Consider the following 19,949-nt stretch of genomic DNA (forward strand, 5'->3'; position numbering starts at 1 on the left):
AATTGTTTATGAGTTCTAGATCTTCAAGTTGTTGGTTTTTAGTGAATTTTTCAATATCATTAATTTGGAAACGTACCGACCCATACATTCAATATACGGCATTTGAATCTGAATAAACACGAATAAGGAATAAACCGACACTTTGAAGCTCTATAATTCAGAAATAATTGATTTATCAGTCTTGGGACAATGATAACTTTCGATCAGCATGATCAAAGCTACTTATCTGCGAATTTTACCTCCAAGCTACCTCTTAAAACCCACCTTTCATTTGTATATCTCAACCGGTTTCAGAGCAATAAATTAACCGTCAGCTTGTAAGAAAAATTTCAACACCCCGTAACTCGGAAAACGAAGCATTTGCAGACACACGTTTATACAACAAATTGACATTATTTTTTTAAGAATCACCCCTTAAGATTGTTGTAGTTATCACCCTTGAAGACAGTGAGAAAACCGTACTAATACAATAATTTTAAACAGACTAGTTTATTATATTAGGTAAACTAGAGAATTTTGACAACAGCTGTACCTATGTCTTCTCAAGACAAACAACTAGAAATATCCTGCAAATATATGAAGAATTTTATCTAAAACTGTCAACATTTTCTTATCAGAGAAAACAGTAATAACGTTTTTATAGGGATTTAAACAACAAATATTGTACATAAACTTGTTTCACAGCCCTTGAAAGACCGGCTTTAATAAAATTTCTGGTAAATGTGAAGGTTTGTTTAATAGACAGTCTTAACCTTAAATAAACGGTTGTAAACTTATAATACGAAGACAATTTAGAAACCAACTTCGTCAAAAAAGAGGATTTTTTAATTAAAAAGGTTACGTTTTTAAACAAGAATACCGTAGATTAAAATCACAATAAAGATGCACTAGAAATAAACACACCAAGACACTTAAGCGTTATGAGGAGCACCCCCGAATCAAGATTTTATATTATACTTGCGTGAATCAACCTGTACATTCAAATTTATGTTTAAAATACGAACATTTATATTTAAAAGTTGAAGGGTCTCAGAGTTTTTTATGATTTTTTAAAATATGGACACAAACAATTCCATCGATCCAAATTATCCCAAAGAAATTGGAGAAAAAACAGAACTGCAGAAAATAAAAATGTAATAAACAACTTCAGTGTTCTGGGACCCAAACCGCACAAATATCTCAATATTAACCGAACTAGACATAAACACTAGGCCTACCACAATCGCCAAGCTTCCAACCAAGATATATTAAGGTATGTTAGACACACACCCAGAAGAAAAGAAGTTACGAAGAGATTAGTGGTTGAAGGCAAAGTAGATGGTAAAAAACCCGAGGAAGATGGGCAGACCCAAGCGGTCTAACTGTGTATAATTTTACATGCATCTGATCCACGACGGAACTGACGTCACATACTGTTTACAATTTCTGACGTGATTGAAGTTGACAGGTGTTTATGAATTTAATAAATAATAAATATTTTATTTGGTGACATATTATTTTAATATAAAACACATTGCAAAACAGACATTCCTGTTACTAAATCAAGAAATCATTCCGGAAACCAAGAGTCGGCCATTGTTATGTCAAGTTATCGGCTACTTTTTATCGGCAACTTTGGACCCAAGAATTTTCTTCATAGGTTCTATCTTGGGTTTATTTTATTTAGCGTATGGCTTAAGTATATCACAGAAATATTTAGATTTATGCATTATACAATGCATCACAAACAGATGTCCAATTTTTTTATATATTCGATTGACCCTTCGGTTGCCATTACAAAGTCTATAGGGGCGCCTGTGTATGCTCTGCGTGGGCAGTCCTGAACAATGTGACTGATCGTCTGTCTTGCAGCGCCGCAGTCACAAGAAGGCGAGGGGAATTTACCCCATCTGTGGAGGGAGTCGGCGCATCTTCCACAGTTTGTTCGAATTCGATTAAGGGCTGCCCAAATCTTACGGGGACGTTCAAATTCGCCAGGTTTCCCTATGATGTCCGGTAGACTATGGTAATGCGGATCTGTCCTACTTTCCCAATCTTCTCTCCATCGGGTATTTAAGTCAAAGTTGGATTGCTGCAGCGCTTGAGCAGATTGTAGAGGGGGTAACCTGGATCGGAGACGGTTTCCAAGAATATCGGGGATGTCGTTGTGGACTAGAAGCTGGCGACTCTCCATTATTTTGTTATATTCTTTAACCAATGCATGTTCGCGGCTTAGGTTGGGTGGTGCTATATTACTAAGGGTAGGTAGCCACATTGTAGGGGTGGGCTTAATTTTGCCTGTTATCATACGCATAGTACGGTTTAGTTGGGTGTCGACCAGGTGGGTATGCCTGCTATTTAGCCACACTGGAGCACAGTATTCTGCCACCGGATATATCAGGCCAAGAGCAGAGGATCTTAATGTTGATGCTGTGGACCCCCATGTAGTGCCGCAGAGTTTCTGTATTATATTGTTGCGTGTTTTCAATTTTGCTGCTGTTTTCGTCAGGTGTTCTCTGAATGTGAGCGTTCTGTCTAGAGTAACCCCAAGGTATTTCGGGTATTTATTGTGTTTTAACAGCTTGTTATTAAAATACACTCGCAATTCTCTGTTTGCCAACTTGTTGTTTAGATGAAAAGCTGATACTTCAGTTTTTGTAGTACTTGGCTGTAGTTTCCATTTCTTAAGGTATTCGCTGAGGATGGATAAGTCATTCGTGAGAGTGATTTCTGTAGTTTCTAAAGATTGGTGGCTTGTTGCAAGGGTCCAGTCGTCAGCATATCCAAACTTCCGAGATTCGGTTTCAGGCATGTCAGCAATATAGAGGCTGAAAAGTAAAGGGGCAAGGACAGAACCCTGTGGAAGACCATTGTTAAGTTTCATCTGTCTACTCGTCTCCTTTCCCATTATAACCTGGAAGGCTCTGTTGGTCAGCATGTTGTCAATGAGGTTAATTATCTTTCTGCAGGGGATAATGCGGGCCAGTTTATATATTAATCCCTGTCTCCAAACAGTATCATATGCTGCTGTTAGATCTATAAATACTGTTGCTGTCTTTTGTTTCTTTTGAAAACTAGCTTCTATAAAAGTTGTTAATGACAGCACTTGGTCCGTACAGCTTCGATGAGGGCGGAAGCCAGCTTGTTCAATGGGGACATTTTCTAGTATCCTGTGACTAATTCTGTTGAGGAGAAGCTTTTCTAATAGTTTATATACCATGCTAAGTAGAGCTATGGGGCGGTAGTTTTCTGGCTTATCGTTTGATTTGCCCGGTTTCGGAATTGCAATTATCTTTGTTCGCTTAAGTGAGAAAGGAATGGTATTGGTCTTGGGTATTTTTATATCAATGGTCAGACCAAATAAAGAGCACTACTGGTTACTCTCTGTCTGAGGCACCAGCACACCACGCCCAGAGAAGACTGGATAGCAACCATACGTCGAATACCAGAACATCACCACGTCCTTACGAAGGATAAAGGATAAAGGATAGAGGAGGAGAAGGACATCAATGTTGTCGCCCCGTACAAGAAAACAGTTAAATAACTAGAGCTACATTTGGAGAGAAAATTAAAGTGGCAGGGACATAATATCAGACAATTTCTTAGGATTATATTAGGGCAGTCAATGAGGATATTTGGCTCCGAATTCCATCCTACTACAACGATTTACTTGATATTTTCAGAGTAAGTAGGGAATAGATCAGGAAAAAAAGTCTACCCCATGCCGATGTTCGCTTTTATCTTGGGGGTGGTTCCAACCCTTTCCCCGGGGTTGAAAATTTTTTGGTTAAAATATCTACGGAAGTAGCCAGAGAACCTGATTCTAAGCAAAAACTGTTCTATAACTTTTTTTTAAACTTAATACTTTTTGAGTTATTCGTGGTTGAAGATTGGCCATTTTCATTGGAAAATGACACCTTTTCGGACGGTTTTCTGCGAATACCTTAAAAACTATGCATCTAACAAAAAAACTATTAAAAATATTTTTGTAGCTCATAAAAAACAGAGACTCGTTCCTTCATAAATCTTCTAGTTATAATACAAAAAGAGATATATGGTAGGTGAGAAGAGTTTGTTTTTTTGGTGCATGCTCAAATCGGTGTATTCAACTTGAAATAACAGAGAAACGGTCGATTTAAGGTGTACAATACTACCAATACATTTTAGCGTGCTTGAAAAGAACTTTAAAATGAGCAATATTAAATGTCCATTACATTCAACCTAAGCGAAATATGCTGCAAAATATTGATGAATAATGTATTTTAAGAAAAAATGGGAAGTATATTTTAACCTCTAATCTATCAGAATTTGAAAACATCGTTTTCCTTATACAATACTCTTTATTATAATGTTATTTATAAGTTCAAAAAGTTGGACGGGTTTAAAATGAATGGTTTTTGAAAAAAATAAGATCAAATTATAGAGCGCATTTTTAAATTTTCTTAAAAATCTTCCTTTTTCTCCATATAACTCGAAAATGATAAGAGATACGAAAAAAAGATACAAAACAAAAATGTAGAGTTTTTGTAGATAAAAATTTTGTTTTTATTTTTCATTACTGTATCTCTTATTGTTTTCAAGTTACAGGGAGAAAAAGGAAGATTTTAAGAAAATTTAAAAATGCGCTCTATAATTTGATCCTATTTTTTTTTCAAAAACCATTCATTTTAAACCCGTCCAACATTTTGAACATAGAAATAACACTATTATAAAAGGTATAGTAGAACGAAAACGATGCATTTAAATTCTGGTGGATGAGGGGCTAAATATACTTCTCATTTTTTCTTAAAATACATTAGTCATCAATTTTTTTGCAGCATATCTCGCTTAATTTGAATGTAATCGACATTTAATATTGTTCACTTTAAAGGTCTTTTTAAGCACTACAAAAGATGTTAGTGGCATTATACGTCTACAATCGACCGTTTCTCTGTTATTTCAAGTTGAATACACCGATTTGAGCATGCACCAAAAAAACAAACTCTTCTCACCTACCATATCTCTTTTTGTATTATAACTAGAAGACTTATGACGAAACGAATCTCTTTGTTTTCTAATAAGCTACGAAAATGTTTTATATAGTTTTTTTAGTGAGATGCATAGTTTTTAAGGTATTCGCAAAAAACCGTTCGAAAAGGTGTCATTTTTTAATGAAAACGGCAAATTTTCAACCACGAATAACTCAAAAAGTATTGAGTTTTCAAAAAAAAAATATAGAACAGTTTTTGCTTAGAATTAGGTTCTATAGCCACTTCCGTAGTTATTTGAACCGAAAAATTTTCCACCCCCAAGATAAAAGCACACATCGGCATATGGTAGACTTTGAATTAGAAGATAAGTAGAGGCTATTCCCAAAATTTCATTAAAATCCATGCAGTAGGATAGAAATCGGAGGTAACATCCTATTCTTGCTCCCACTGACTGGCGTATATCTTCATCTTCTTCTTCTTGACTGGCTTTACAACTCGGGGTGAGTCTTCGCCGCATCCACTATGGCCCTCCATCGTCTGCGATCTTGCGCTTCGATTTGCCATTGTTGTACCCCAATCCTAGATAGATCGGTTTCAACATCATCCTTCCATCTTTTTCTGGGACGGCCCACTGATCTTCTACCGTCTGGTCTCTCGAAGAACACTGTCTTTAGCACTCTGTCTTCCTCTGATCTTACTACATGACCTGCCCATCTTATCCGATTAGCTTTTATATGTCTGACGATGTTTTCAGTACCATATAGAGTCACCAATTCAACATTGCGGCGCCTTCTCCACTCTCCTGTCAATTCATCTCTTTGAGGACCAAATATCATTCTGAGGACTTTCCTTTCAAATATCAGCAATTTATTTATTTCTCGCTGATGTAGAGTCCATGTTTCACTCCCATATGTAACAACTGGGCGAATAATTGACATGTACAGTCTTAATTTAGATTGTCTTTTCAGCAGCTTAGATCTTAATAATGATTGTCCTCTGTGATTACTGCTCCCAGATATTTAAACTCTTTTACTACTTCAAAGTTGTGGTCATTAATAGTTACGTTCTGCCTAACTCTTGGTCTTGGATTTTTGGTCACCAGCATATATTTCTTCATGCTGTAAGAAAATTAACAAAATCATATGTTTGGTTTTCCCGCTTTATACTTGGAAAAAAGTAGTTTTTTGAGTTTTTTCGAAAACGAAAACATGGAAGTTTGCTCAAAATTTGTCAAAATACTTCTAGTGATCATATACCTTCTCAATTTTTTTTCAAATTTTTTGATTCGTAGTTTCTTTTTGGGGGGTGCAGATCAACCTTAATCAAAAACAAGGTTCACGAAAACTGACTCCATAACCATATAAACAGGGACGTGCTAGAACTGCTAGATAATCAAGACCTAGTCCGCAGGCTCAAACGTGAACAGCCACAACACTGAAGTGTGCAACAGATTCTAAGGTGAACCATTTAGTGGAGTCACTGAAGGGTTTCATCTCCGATTTCGTTGAACCTTCATCGATTTTCATGAAAATTGGTGAGTGGTTAGAAGATACTTCAAGAAACAAAGGTGACATGATGCCAACTTGCGCTTTTACCCTGGGAGTGGATGCCACCCCTTCTCGGGGGTGAATTTTTTTTTTATTAAAAATAATACAAGAAATCGATAGAAACTTCTAAGCAAAATTTGTTATATAAAGTTATTAACATAAATCAATACTTTTTGAGTTATTAAATATCAACATTTTTATTTTTTCTTAAAAAATGCATGTTTTAAAGCTGTTTTTCACGTATTACTCAAAAACTATAACCTTTTGTAAAAAAGCTATTATTATCAAAATTAAAGATAATAAAAAATTTAATACACTCCCCACTTAAAGAACTAAACTAATGTTATTTCAAAGTGAGTTATGGGTAATTGAATGTATATTATTTTCGACGAGTACTCAAATCTAAGTATTCAAGCTTACATAACGGGAAAACGATGCATTTTATATAATATACTTGCTAAGCACTTGTCAAAGTAGAATAGAATAGAATAGAATAGAATAGAATTTATTTCATCAAATATACAAAATTTCTTTTGTTTTTGACAAGTCAAAAGAGTACGTACCTACATTATAAAATTTTGACAAAATTTAAAAGATAAATATTATAAATTATAATGAACAGATATACAAACAGGTACTAACAAATTTAAACAATTTAACACACTATGTAAAAACGTTAAGACATGAATAAACTTAAAAACATGAAATATCGTCATAATCGGCAAAAAACCCTGACCAAACTAGTGTACTTATTATAATGTATTATAAGCGGTACCTAAGTACTCTGTCTTTGTGTAAAAACAATGTTTTAAAAAGTGTGATTTTATTTTATTTTTAAACGACTGTAAATGAAGACTTTTTACTTCATCTGGCAAAAAATTGTACAAACTAACATCAGTTGAGTTTTTTATACTTTTCGTCAACCTAAAACGTTGTGCTCTAATAGCATCGCTCGATCTTGTATGGTGATCATGGAAGTTGGAGTTTATGTTAAACTTACTTTTGTTGGAATGAATTTCAATCAGCGTCTCATATATATAGAGTGAAGGTAGTGACATAATACCTAACTTCTGAAATAAAGGTTTACAGTGTTCCCTATACTCTGCTCCTGCAAGTATCCTCACTACTTTCTTTTGTAACTTAAAAATTCTGTCTGCGTGACAAGAGCCACCCCAAACAGTTATTCCGTACTTTAAATGGCTATGGAACAGTGCAAAGTAGATCATTTTAAGGGTACTTTTAGGGATCATAAAAACTAAGTTGCGTATCAAAAATATAGTTGTAGCAAGTTTAGAACTTAAGTAGTTTGTATGAGCACTCCAGTCCAAATTATCATCTAGGAAAATTCCTAAGAGTTTAACACTATTTCCTAAGACATACTTCCGGTCAGAACTAAACATCAAATTCTGATTTTTGTCTTCATTTAGCTTCAGACCATTATGCAAAAACCAGTTTTTTGCTTTCTGAGTATCACTATCTATTTTAATTTTCAAATTATTAATGATTAATATCAGTATTTATGAGAGTGGTATCATCTGCAAAGCACACACATTTTATGGGAAAAGTGTAGTGAAATAGATCGTTCAGATAAATAAGAAACAAAGTGGGTCCTAGTATTGAACCTTGAGGAACCCCGTATTCGACCGTGTTCAAATCAGAATAGCTATTATTAAGAAAAACTGCCTGTTTTCTATTTGTTAAATAAGATCTAAATAGATTGAAAGTACTTCGGAATACCTATCAAATGAGCTCCAGTAGAAGTTAATAGCATCAAAATTAAGCAAGTTATGATGAAAATAAGATAACCCTTTCGATTTTTTTAGGAAAAAGTGAAAAATAAAACATACACCATTTCCACAAAATAAAATTTGTAGTAATCCTCACAAGAATTTTTTTAGGTTAACATAGTTAATGATTTCAACAATTTTGACCGGTTTAGAATGCATATTTTTGAAAAAAAAATATAATTTAAAAAAAAATCAGAATTTTTAAAATTATCGTACTTTTCATTTTCTTTTGATAATAACTCCAAAAATACTCAATATACGTAAAAAATCACATATAACTAAATTTTAGTTTTTTTCTGTTCCAAATACTTAATCCATTTTACCATTTCCGTAGAGTAAAAAATAACCGAGATAGAAACGTTTAATATTTCAATTTTGCTGCGAGAACCATGTAACCGGGGCCATTTAACCTTTTATTTTTAAAAAAGTAAGAGGTTTAAAATACTAATTTTGACGTTTTTTGATAGCTCTTGGAATCAACTTTTCATTAGTTTTTAGGTGAACCTTAGAACCTTATATATTAAAAATTAACGGAGTTATTTACAAAAAAACAATACCATTTTTTGGAAAAATTTTTAAAAGATACATTTTGAAACATTTTTAGTGCATAAATTTTAATGCTATCAACTTGTTCGAGGGCTTATTTGATAGATATTTCTATGAACTTTGACAAATGTTTAATAAGTTTATGTTATAAAATGCACCATTTTCCCGGTATTTAAGCTTGAATACTTAGATTTGGGTACTCGACGAAAGAAATATACATTCAATTACCTATAACTCACTTTTAGTTAACATTGAAAGGTCTTTCTAGTAAGGAGTTTATTTGGTTTTTTAATAGCCTCAATTTTGATAATATCACTTAATAGTTTTTGAGTTATTTATAAAAAATCGGTTAAAAACAGATACCTATATTTTTCTCGCGAAAAATTAAAATCTTTGATCTTTAATAACTCAAAAAGTTTTGATTTATTTTAATAAATTTATATAACAAATTTTGCTTATAATTTGTCCCTCTATCCAATTGTGGGGTTATTTTTAATAAAATAATTTTTACCCCCGAGGAGGGGTGGCATCCACCCCCAGGGTAAAGTTGGCACCATGTCACCTTTGTTCCTTGAGATATCCTCTAACCACTCACCAATTTTCATGCAAATCGATGGAGGTTCAACGAAATCGGAGGTAATAGCTCATATCCACCTTCATTGACTGCACTAACTGGGAATACCTAGGACAGTAAAGTAGCAGATTAGGTTAAATATAAAATGCTGGTTGATCATAGAATTAAGCACATTTTTCCTGTTATAAATAATAAAAAATGAAGAATTTCTGAACAATGGGATCCCTCTAGTAGTGGTATTTTTGTAAAAAATTGACCACAGCAATAAAGATGGCTTTTTAAGACAAAAGCGCTTAGCTGTGAGTTAAATGCTTTACACACTTTTAAAGTACTTCTCTTTTACACTTCTTCATTAATTTTATAACTGATTTTCATGATATAATAATGCTTGAACTGTTAAAATTTTTAAACCAAGAACATGTTTATTTTCAGAACACCTTTACAATTCTCAGTTCGATAGAAGAAAGGCTACGCAGCCTGGATAATGTATACTCAATGCAGCTGTCACAAAACCTGGAGGTTAAACTGGACCAATACAACCGAAAACTGGAGAACCTCGATAATAAAATTACGCGGCTGGAAGCGTTAGTGATGTTGAATTTGGGCAAAGTATCGGAAAATATTAGTACCAAAAATTTTAAGGACGATTTAACTAAGACGGATATTTTGAGAAAATTGGATTCGACGTATGAAGGCGTAACCCATCGTTTGAATTATATCGAGAGAAAGCTCGAAGTGAATTCTGAATTATTTCAGGTAGGTAATTTTTATGCTTTTTTTATGTAACATCACCTGTGCCGTTAAAAAATTTCAACTGTTAACTCGTTAACTACTCGCAATCGTAAATATCCAATTTTCTAAATTTGCATCTTCCTGCACAAATTACATCATATTGAAAAACACAGACAGTGAAATTATATAATAAGAAAAAAAATGGTAATGTGAATTAAACATACTATTAGAGGCGTAAAAACAAAAAAATTTCATACACCTACGTAGACCGGGCAGTATCGTCGCCCCCGCTAGCGAAATTATTCCGATTCGATTTTTTTGCACAAACTTACTCAAAAAGAGGTCCTTATAACATATCCACAGGGTGCCGTGGTCGAAAAATTGTTTAAACAATTTTTTTTAAACAAATTCACAAAAATAATTTTATCATTTCGAACAATTTTTTTAGATAACTTGGGACATTCTGAGCAAAAAAGGTATCTTGTCATTTTTCTCTAAAATTGATTGTTGTCGAGTTATGCGCGATTTAAAATTTGAAAAAAGCGAAAATGGCCATATAACTCGACAACAATCAATTTTAGAGAAAAATCACAAGAGACCTTTTTTGCTCAGAATAACCCAAGTTATCTAAAAAAATCGTTCGCAATGAAAAAATTATTTTTGCGAATTTGTTTAAAAATAGTTATTTATGAGCAGTTCGTGAAGTATGCTTTTTGCGAACGCACGCGATTTTTAGAGCACGAGCGACAACGGAGCGAGTGCTATACATCGCGTAAGTTCGCAAATAGTACTTCACGCACAGTTTCATACAATATTTTATCTACGAGAAACAAATAAACAAACTGTAACTCTTCGTCACTGGAATTCATTTCTATTCTACAATTTTTAGAACTTTGACATTTAAAAATCCTAACTACTTTCAAACCACAAAACTGTCAAAAATTTTGTTGTAAATCATTGCTCATATTGTCATCACCATGACAACGCGAATGTTAAGAATATTTGATTATATGAAAGTGTGCCAAAAAACCCATTGAAAGTGTGCGAAAAAGCAAATCCCATTTAAAATACATTGTTACTTCACGCACGCTTTAAACCCTTCACGCACTGCTATCTATAATGACAGTTTTCACAAACTAAAAACTTATACATAATATGACATAGAGTAGATAAATGTTTTTTTTAGTGTTGATCTCTAAAAAAAGTTTTTAGAGATCAAATATATCTGACAACTAGACTACAAAAGTTGACGTTTCACTAAATATTATATTTTTTTATATTATAATCTCTATACACTCTAAAAAATTGTTCTAGTTGTACTGTTTAACAACAAATATTGATTATAAATATTTATTGTTGTAGGACAAATTAGAAGCTATGTTTAAACATTTAGATAAAATGGATAAAGACGCCATCAAGCGCGATTCAGATCTGGAGACTGAAGTGTCAGCCGCAATATCTGGTATCAAGAATCTTACAACTACATATAAAATTTTGGAAAGGAAAGTTATGAATGTTACCGAGGATGATCTAGCAGTAAGTATTACTATCAAAGGGTCTATTTCTCATGTCTCAGTGATAACTTCAATTGAAACTGAAAATCTGTTATACAGGGTGAGTGGGGAGGAACGCACCAAACTTTAAGACTGTATAATATACGTATAAATAGTGCAGCCGATATGTGAAACAATTGTGCATTTAATGATACAAGCATATAATTTGGACCACATATACTACACATACAAAAGTTCAAATTTAGATGTGAGGCTATCTCAGATTTTTCTTTTTACAAAAATGGCGGGCATTCAAAATGGCGACTATACATATGTGACTAATAGCACGATAACTTTTGAACGAGACGTCCGATTTCAACCAAATTTGGTATATAGGTTCTTCTTGTGATGTATAAGATCGAGGTCTTGAACCAAAAGAATCGGTTTACCAAAAGTTGTGTTTTCCTGGTTTTTATGTAAAAATATATTACTTTTTTTTCAATTCTTTCACACTGTATATATTAATTTTTCAAAAAGTTAATACCGTCATTGAAAAGAGCGTAAAAATATTTTTCAGGAAATATTTTGAACTTTTTAGTTATGTTAATTACTATTTAATAAATGCATAACGTATCTTCACATGTACCTATGTGTGGCAGATTCGTGCAGATATTATAAGAATTATTGTGCATTTAATGGTAGAAGCATATAATTTGGACCACATATACTAAACATATCAAGGTTCCAATTTAGATGTAAGGCCATCTCAGATTTTGCCTTTTACAAAAATGGCGGGCATTCAAAATGGCGACTATACATACAGTCGGAAAAATGAAAGAATACCCATGAACGATCACATCAATCACTTATTTTGTATTTGCTATCTTTTTCTATAGCAAAGTTTTGTTATTTATAGAAAAAGACAGCAAATACAAAATAAGTGATTGATGTGATCGTTCATGGGAATTCTTTCATTTTTCCGACTGTATGAAAACTATAGCACGATAACTTTTGAAGGAAAAGTCCAATTTCAGCCAAATGTGGCATCAATGTTCTTTTTTTGATAAGTAAAATCTCGGTCTTGAACCGGAAGAATCGGTTTACCAGAAGTTGTGCCTTTATTGTTTTTTTTATGTAAAAATATGTTGTTTTTTTTTCAATTCTTTCACCCTGTATACTTATATTAATTTTTCAAAAAGGTAATACCGCCATGGAAAAAGAGTGTAAAAAGATTTTTTAGGAAATATTTTGAACTTTTTAGTTATGTTAATTACCATTTAATAAATGCATAACTTATCTTCACATGTACCTATGTGCGACATATTCATTTTGAATGTACGCCATTTTTGTAAAAGACAAAATCTGAGATGGCCTCATATCTAAATTTGAATCTTTGTATGTGTAGTGTGTGTGGTCCAAATTATATACTTCTACCATTAAATGCACAATCATTCTTATATTATTTGCACGAATCTGCCGCACATAGGTTCATAGGTACATGTGAAGATACGTTATGCATTTATTAATTGGTAATTAACATAACTAAAGGGTTCAAAATATTTCTTAAAAAATATTTTTACGCTCTTTTCAACGCCGGTATTACCTTTTTGAAAAATTAATATATACAGGGTGAAAGAATTGAAAAAAAAAACAACATATTTTTACATAAAAAATCAGGAAAAACACTCAATTGGTGACAAAAAATCTATCTTCCCTTTTTTTCATGCGACGCTTCGTTTTCATGCAAAAAATAAAACGTCTTACGCTTACAAAGTTTTCGACGAAGTTTCTATATGAATGTGTAGAAACTTATTTCGAATACTTTGTGAGCGTTAAGATATTTCATTTTTTGCATGAAAACGAAACGTCGTATGAACAAACGGGAAGATAGATTGTTTGTCAGAAATTGAACAGGGAATCCAAAAATAATTTTTAATTTGAAATATCTCAGTGGCGTACTATTTTTTTTTCTTTAAAAAATTTCAGACAATTACCCGTACGCGCGCCAATGGTGAATATAAAATTCTTAATTGTGTGTCAAAAAATGCGCAACAACTATGTCTTAAAACCAACCAAATTTCATTTGCACCCCCCAACCGGTTTTAGAGCAATAAATAAAGCGTCAGTTTGTAAGCAAAATTTTAACAATCTTGGAAACAAATGAAAATCGAATAACAACGTATGAGTTATTTTTAATTATTATTACGTATGTTATACAGTCTTGAAGTTTGGTGCGTTCCCCCACTCACCCTGTATATTCAAACACATCTTTTGAGACACCTTTCTTTAGTCGCAAACACACTTATAAGTACATACATAGAAGTTTTTAATTTTTTTTTTATTTCGCGCTGATATGATTACTTCAATTGCTAGGCTTTGTCTCTATTGTCCAACTAACCATTTAAAAATTTAAATTTGTCATTAATTTTTACGTTTTACTATTTCTTAGGGATAAAAAGTAAAAAACTGGGATGTCGTACTTTTTCTATGCCAGCTTGGTCAGTTCATATTTACAAACGTACTCTAAACGGAGACATTGGCAGCTGGGATGCAATAAACCGTCTCGGTCACATAGACCGACACGTCACCACAGTCACATTAAAATTCTCGGTCAAATAGACCTCGCTGACATGCAGAGCAATTTTCTCGGTCACATAAACCGAGATGGCAGGCAACGTGTTAAACTAGGAACCGAAACAGTGATGCCCAGTGAAGATCTCAGTATGAATTGTTTTTTCCACAACACTTTCGATAATTCTGCCTTAAGCAACGAATCAAGCATTGTCCCAAGGAATTAAACAACTATGTCTTCATGTTTTTTAAAAATAGTTTTTTAAATTCGCCCACTTCTTCACTTATAATAGTCTGGGCTGATTATCGGAGAATAGGCCATTTTTGGGAAAAGTTATTTACCAGCAATTTTATTGCTGGAATCGAATTATAAGATCCTATATATATTAATAATATAGGTATGCAAAGTCCTCAGATAGTGTGCTACTTTTTTTATAAACAAAATGGCGCCCGAAAATCGTGTTTTTTTCAATTATTGCTCTATAACTCCGAAGATTTTAATTTTACAACAAAAACACTCAAATAAAAATTCACCGTGATTAAATTCTGCATAGAGACGTGTTTTTCCCGATCTGCCCCGATGAAAATTTTCCTCGGAAAATGCGGGTTTTCTTTACAAAATCTTTAATTTTCAAATAAAGTTTTAAATAAGTAATTATTTACCAATAATTAAATCATTTGGTGACTTAAAAGCCTTCTTGGTTTAGATCATAGTTCCAGAAGCTGATAAAAATTAAACGAATATTTTAGCAACAATTCAATTGTTAATTAATAATTTACGGTCGCAATAATAACCAAAATAATTATGATACACCGTTCAAACTTTGAAATCTTATAAAGATGAGATGCCTATTTAACATTTTGTCGACAAAATATAAATTTTTTGTTTTTTTGCATAATCTTGAAATGTTAAAAAAAATAGTTATAAACAAATTAACGTTTCTCAGAAAGTTTTTGTTATATTGTAATTTTAAAAAATAGCTAAAATGCGCATTTCAAATTTCTTGAAAATGAATGCTTTAAAACTTTTTTGCAACCATTTGCAAAAAAGTTATGAAACAGCAAAATAAACATACGATTACTAGGGTGTTTATAATTTTTTTTAATTCTTTCAAAGCGTAAAGTGAGTTTAAAGTACAAGCTAATTATTTACAAAAAAATATCGATTATCAGTTTAATGGTTCTATTTTAATTAAAGATTATAAATATATTTTTTTGCAATTTACACGCGCGAAAGTAGAATAATACAGTAATGTAGCTAAAATTTTCACTCGGAGCGACGACCGGCCGCGCGAGACGTACACTTTTATAAATAATATATGCTGCGTGTCAGTCGCTTCGAGTGAACATTTTAGCTCCGACTCTGTATCAGGCCTACTTTTGCGCTAAAAATTACAAAAAAAGTATTTTTAATCTTTGATTAAAATATAACCATTGCACTAATTTTTTACATACTTTGTGAGTAATTAGATTGTACCATAGACTCACTTTTAAGCTTTGAAACAATTAAAACAAATTATAAATAACGGAGAAATCGTATATTTACTTTGCTGTTTCATAACTTTTTTGCAAATGGTTGGAATTTTTTTTAAAGCATTCATTTTCAAGACCTATGGAATACGCATTTTAAGTATTTTATAAAATTAGAATATAATAAACAATTTCTGAGAAATGTTAATTTTTTTATCACAATTTTTTTTAAATATTTAAAGATTATGCAAAAAATGAAAAATTTATATTCTGTCAACAAAATATTAAATAGGCATCACACCTTTATAATCTTTCTAAATTTGATCAATGTCTCATGATTATTTTGGTTGTTATTGCGACTGTAAATTGTTAATTAACAATTGAATTGTTGCTAAAATATTCGTTTCATTTTCACCGGCTTCTGAATTTATAATCTACACCAAGAAAGCTTTTATTTCACCAAGCTATATAATTATTGATAAATAATTGCTAGCCCAAAAAATTTATTTGAAAATTCGAGATTTTGTTGGGAAAACCCACATTTTCCGAGGAAAATTTTCATCGGAGCAAATCGGAAAAAACATGCTTCTATGTAGAATTAAATTGGGGTGGATTTTTATTTGAGTGTTTTTGGTGTAAAGTTAAAATCTTCGGAGTTATATAGCAATAATTGAAAAAAATACGATTTGTCGGCGCCATTTTGTTTATAAAAAAAGTAGCACACTATCTGCGGACTTTGCATACCTATATTAATAATACATAGGATCTTATAATTCGATTCCAGCAATAAAATTGCTGGTAAATAACCTTTCTTTGTACTTTACTAATTAGACCAGCGTATTACATGTAACTATTTTTTTTTCAAAATTTAAAGATTATGCAAAAAAAAAGAAAAATTTATATTTTGTCGATAAAATATTAAATAAGCATCTCATCTTTATAATCTTTATAAGTTTGATCAGCGTATCATGATTATTTTGGTTATTATTGCGATCGTAAATTGTTAATTAACAATTGAATTGTTGCTAAAATATTAGTTTAATTTTCACCAGCTTCTGGAATTACAATCTATACCAAGAAAGCTTTGATGTCACTAAGTTATTTAATTATTGATTAATAATTACTTACCGAAAACTTTATTTGAAAATTAGAGTTTTTGTTAGGAAAACCCGCATTTTCCGAGGAAAATTTTCATCAGAGCAAATCGTGAAAAACCTATCTCTATGCAGAATTTAATTGCGGTGAATTTTTATTTGGGTGTTTTTGTTGTAAAGTTAAAATCTTCGGAGTTATAGAGCAATAATTGAAAAAATACGATTTGTCGGCGCCATTTTGTTTATAAAAAAAGTAGCACACTATCTGCGGACTTTGCATACCTATATTATTAATATATAGGATCTTATAATTCGATTCCAGCAATAAAATTGCTGGTAAATAATTTTTCCATGAATTTTGCTAATTAGCCCAGAGTATAATTCTTTATACGTCATCTTTCACTATCATATTTTGAAAAGCCGACTCAATGTGCTACTCTCATTGAAATCTTATAGACTTATAAACAATCAGAATTATCATTGTTGCTGTGATCTCATTGTGATCAATCGATCAAGCTGCTAATCTCTTACTAATTGAACTCCCAGATTCTAGTTCTTTTTTTTTATTTTTTGCACATTTTCCATTTATTGTCGAATTTTTACCCTATCAATGAAAAGCACATTCGAGTGACCTGAGCATACACCCTTGATTATCTATATCAGCGGTTCTCAATCTATGGTACATGTACCACTGGTGGTACATTTCATTATTTGAGGTGGTACACAAAATTCAAAACAGCCAAAATATCAGCACCACTATTGGCACAATTATAGTTAATTAGATCACCTAGCTAGATGGGCATTTTAGTTAGGTGGTACCAAAAATAATAAAAAGTATTTGGTGGTACCTGACTCAAAAAGATTGAGAACCGCTGATCTATATGATATGAACTAAGCAATTAATTTACATATTTTTTATTTTTAGGTTGCCAAACATACACTCAACTTATTAACAAAATATAATATGGAAAATAGAAAATCTGTGAACAAGCTACATGATAATATTGTAGGCAACCTACAATACCTTGATAACAGAACAAGTCAGCAGATGAAGATATCAGACGATACTAATACTTTCCTGAAGCAAATGAAAATCGAATTAAAAGAAGATTTCAATAGTTATGCTAATAAGGTAAATATCTTTCTACAGGGTGATTGATTAGTGGGGTAAAGCTCCGTATATCCGTTATAGTAATAGATAGCGATAAAAGTTAATATAGTCGGTTCGCTAAACTCAGACACAACTGGTTAGTGATTTTAGTAGGTAATTTTTTTATTTTTGGCTAGTTTTGCCAAAATTGGCAAAATTTACTAACTATTTCTTCTTCTTCTTTTAGTGCCTATTCGTTTCGAATATTGGCGATCATTCTGGCTATAATTATTTTATTAACTGATGCTTTAAATAGATTAGTTGTTGTTGTGGAGAACCATTTCCTCAGGTTCTTTAACCATGATATTCTTCTTCTCCCTAACTTCTTCTCTACTAATTATTTAGTAATCATTAACTATTCAGTAATTATTTTTTTGCCAATTTTACCAAATTGGAAATTATTTACTAAAATACTAGACAATTGTGTCTGAGTTTAGCGAACCGACTATAACAAAAATTGTAGCCAAACTTATGTTTTTTTTTAATGGAAAACCCTGCATTTTATTTTATATTCGAAATCTTCTTAACTTCTCCATTACAAAAATATAAGGTTTGTTATGTTATACATGGCATTTACAAAGTTATAACCAATAATTTTATATGAAAATCGTAACAAGTTCAACTCACTGTATAAATAAAAATAAGTACAAAAGCAATGGATTATTGATGCCACATTTTTTTATTTATTCTCAAAATGTTCATAAATGATTGATATTGGTAATTTTCTTTATATTGAATACAGGGTGAGTCAAATTGCAAGAACATTATTTTCTCCGTAATTTTAATTGGAATACCCTGTATTTTATATCACTATCGACAAGTACCATTACAGTACTTTAATTTTTATTTAACATTCCCTACGTTTAAATTTATTAGTTTTCGAGATATTCTCATTTTTCAGAACAAATTATTAATTACGGGTCTAAATCTTTCCAAATTTTAAGTAAGCCATGACTGAATTGTCTAAAACTGACAATTTACGATTATTGATTATCAATCTGGTAATAAATGTAACAATGTAGCAAGTAAAGAAAGAAATATAATTTATTAGTAATAAATTTTACAAAAAAAACATGAACACAAAATACAACATTTCTGAAAAAATTAAAAGCTACTTTTAATAAAATATTTTAAATATTTAATTACATAAGTTTAAAATGATCTCCTAATACATTTATGCATGCCTAAAAACGGTCATTAAATGAGTTGCTTACACTACGAAGCATTTGTAAATTAACACTTCAAAATATACTTTGTATTCTATTTTTCATCTCTTGTTATTGGAGGCATTTTATAACCTTCATTCTTAAAGTAACCCCAAAAAATCAGTCCAGTTTATTAAATTCTGGTAATCTGGGTGGCCATGCTAATGGTCCATGGGAAAATGAAAATATCTCGAAAACTAATAAATTTAGACATAGGGAATGTTGTATAGAAATTAAAGTACGGTAATGGTACTTTTCGATAGTGTTATAAAATGCAGGGTGTTCCATTTACAATTACTGAGAAAATAATGTACTTGCGTTTTGACTCACCCTGTATTTGATATAAAGAAAATTAGCAACATCAATAATTCTTAAAAATTTTGACAATAAATAAAAAAATATGGCAATAATAAACCGTTGCTGTTGTGCTTATTTTTATTTATACAGGGAGTTGAACTTGTTACGATTTTCATACCAAATTGGTTATAATTTTGTAAATACCCTGTATAACATTACAAACCTTTATATTTTTGTGATGGAGAAGTTAACAGGATTTCGAATATAAAATAAAATACAGGGTGTTCCATTTAAAAAAGTATACGTTTGGTCTGCCACTATGTTATCGAACACTTTGTAACATTCTAACTAATTTTGTAATGTGAAGCTCAAAGTTGGCTACAATTTTTGTTATTAACTTTTATCGCTATCTATTACTATAACGGATCTACGGAGCTTTACCACACTAATCAATCACCCTGTATTTAGCCTAAACAACAAATAATATTTGTTATATAAGTTTTTTGTCGATGACGTAGAGACGTTAATTGTGAT

General features: G+C 31.7%; 2 protein-coding genes across 2 annotated transcripts in view; one reads left to right on the top strand and one right to left on the bottom strand.

The window, feature by feature from the left end:
* Positions 1-19,949, bottom strand: part of LOC114349341 (uncharacterized) — a 184,270-nt gene that overhangs the window by 109,854 nt on the left and 54,467 nt on the right. The gene's annotated exons all lie outside the window — the stretch shown is intronic.
* The window catches only part of LOC114349339 (uncharacterized), a 57,819-nt gene that overhangs the window by 9,267 nt on the left and 28,603 nt on the right, over positions 1-19,949 (top strand). Inside the window, exons 2-4 of the mRNA XM_028299680.2 lie at positions 9,836-10,159; positions 11,498-11,671; positions 17,689-17,895. Coding sequence (XP_028155481.2) covers positions 9,836-10,159; positions 11,498-11,671; positions 17,689-17,895 — 705 coding nt within the window. The remainder of the gene's footprint in view (positions 1-9,835; positions 10,160-11,497; positions 11,672-17,688; positions 17,896-19,949) is intronic.

The sequence above is a fragment of the Diabrotica virgifera genome, chromosome 4 (assembly GCF_917563875.1).
Source record: "Diabrotica virgifera virgifera chromosome 4, PGI_DIABVI_V3a".
NCBI lineage: Eukaryota > Metazoa > Arthropoda > Insecta > Coleoptera > Chrysomelidae > Diabrotica > Diabrotica virgifera.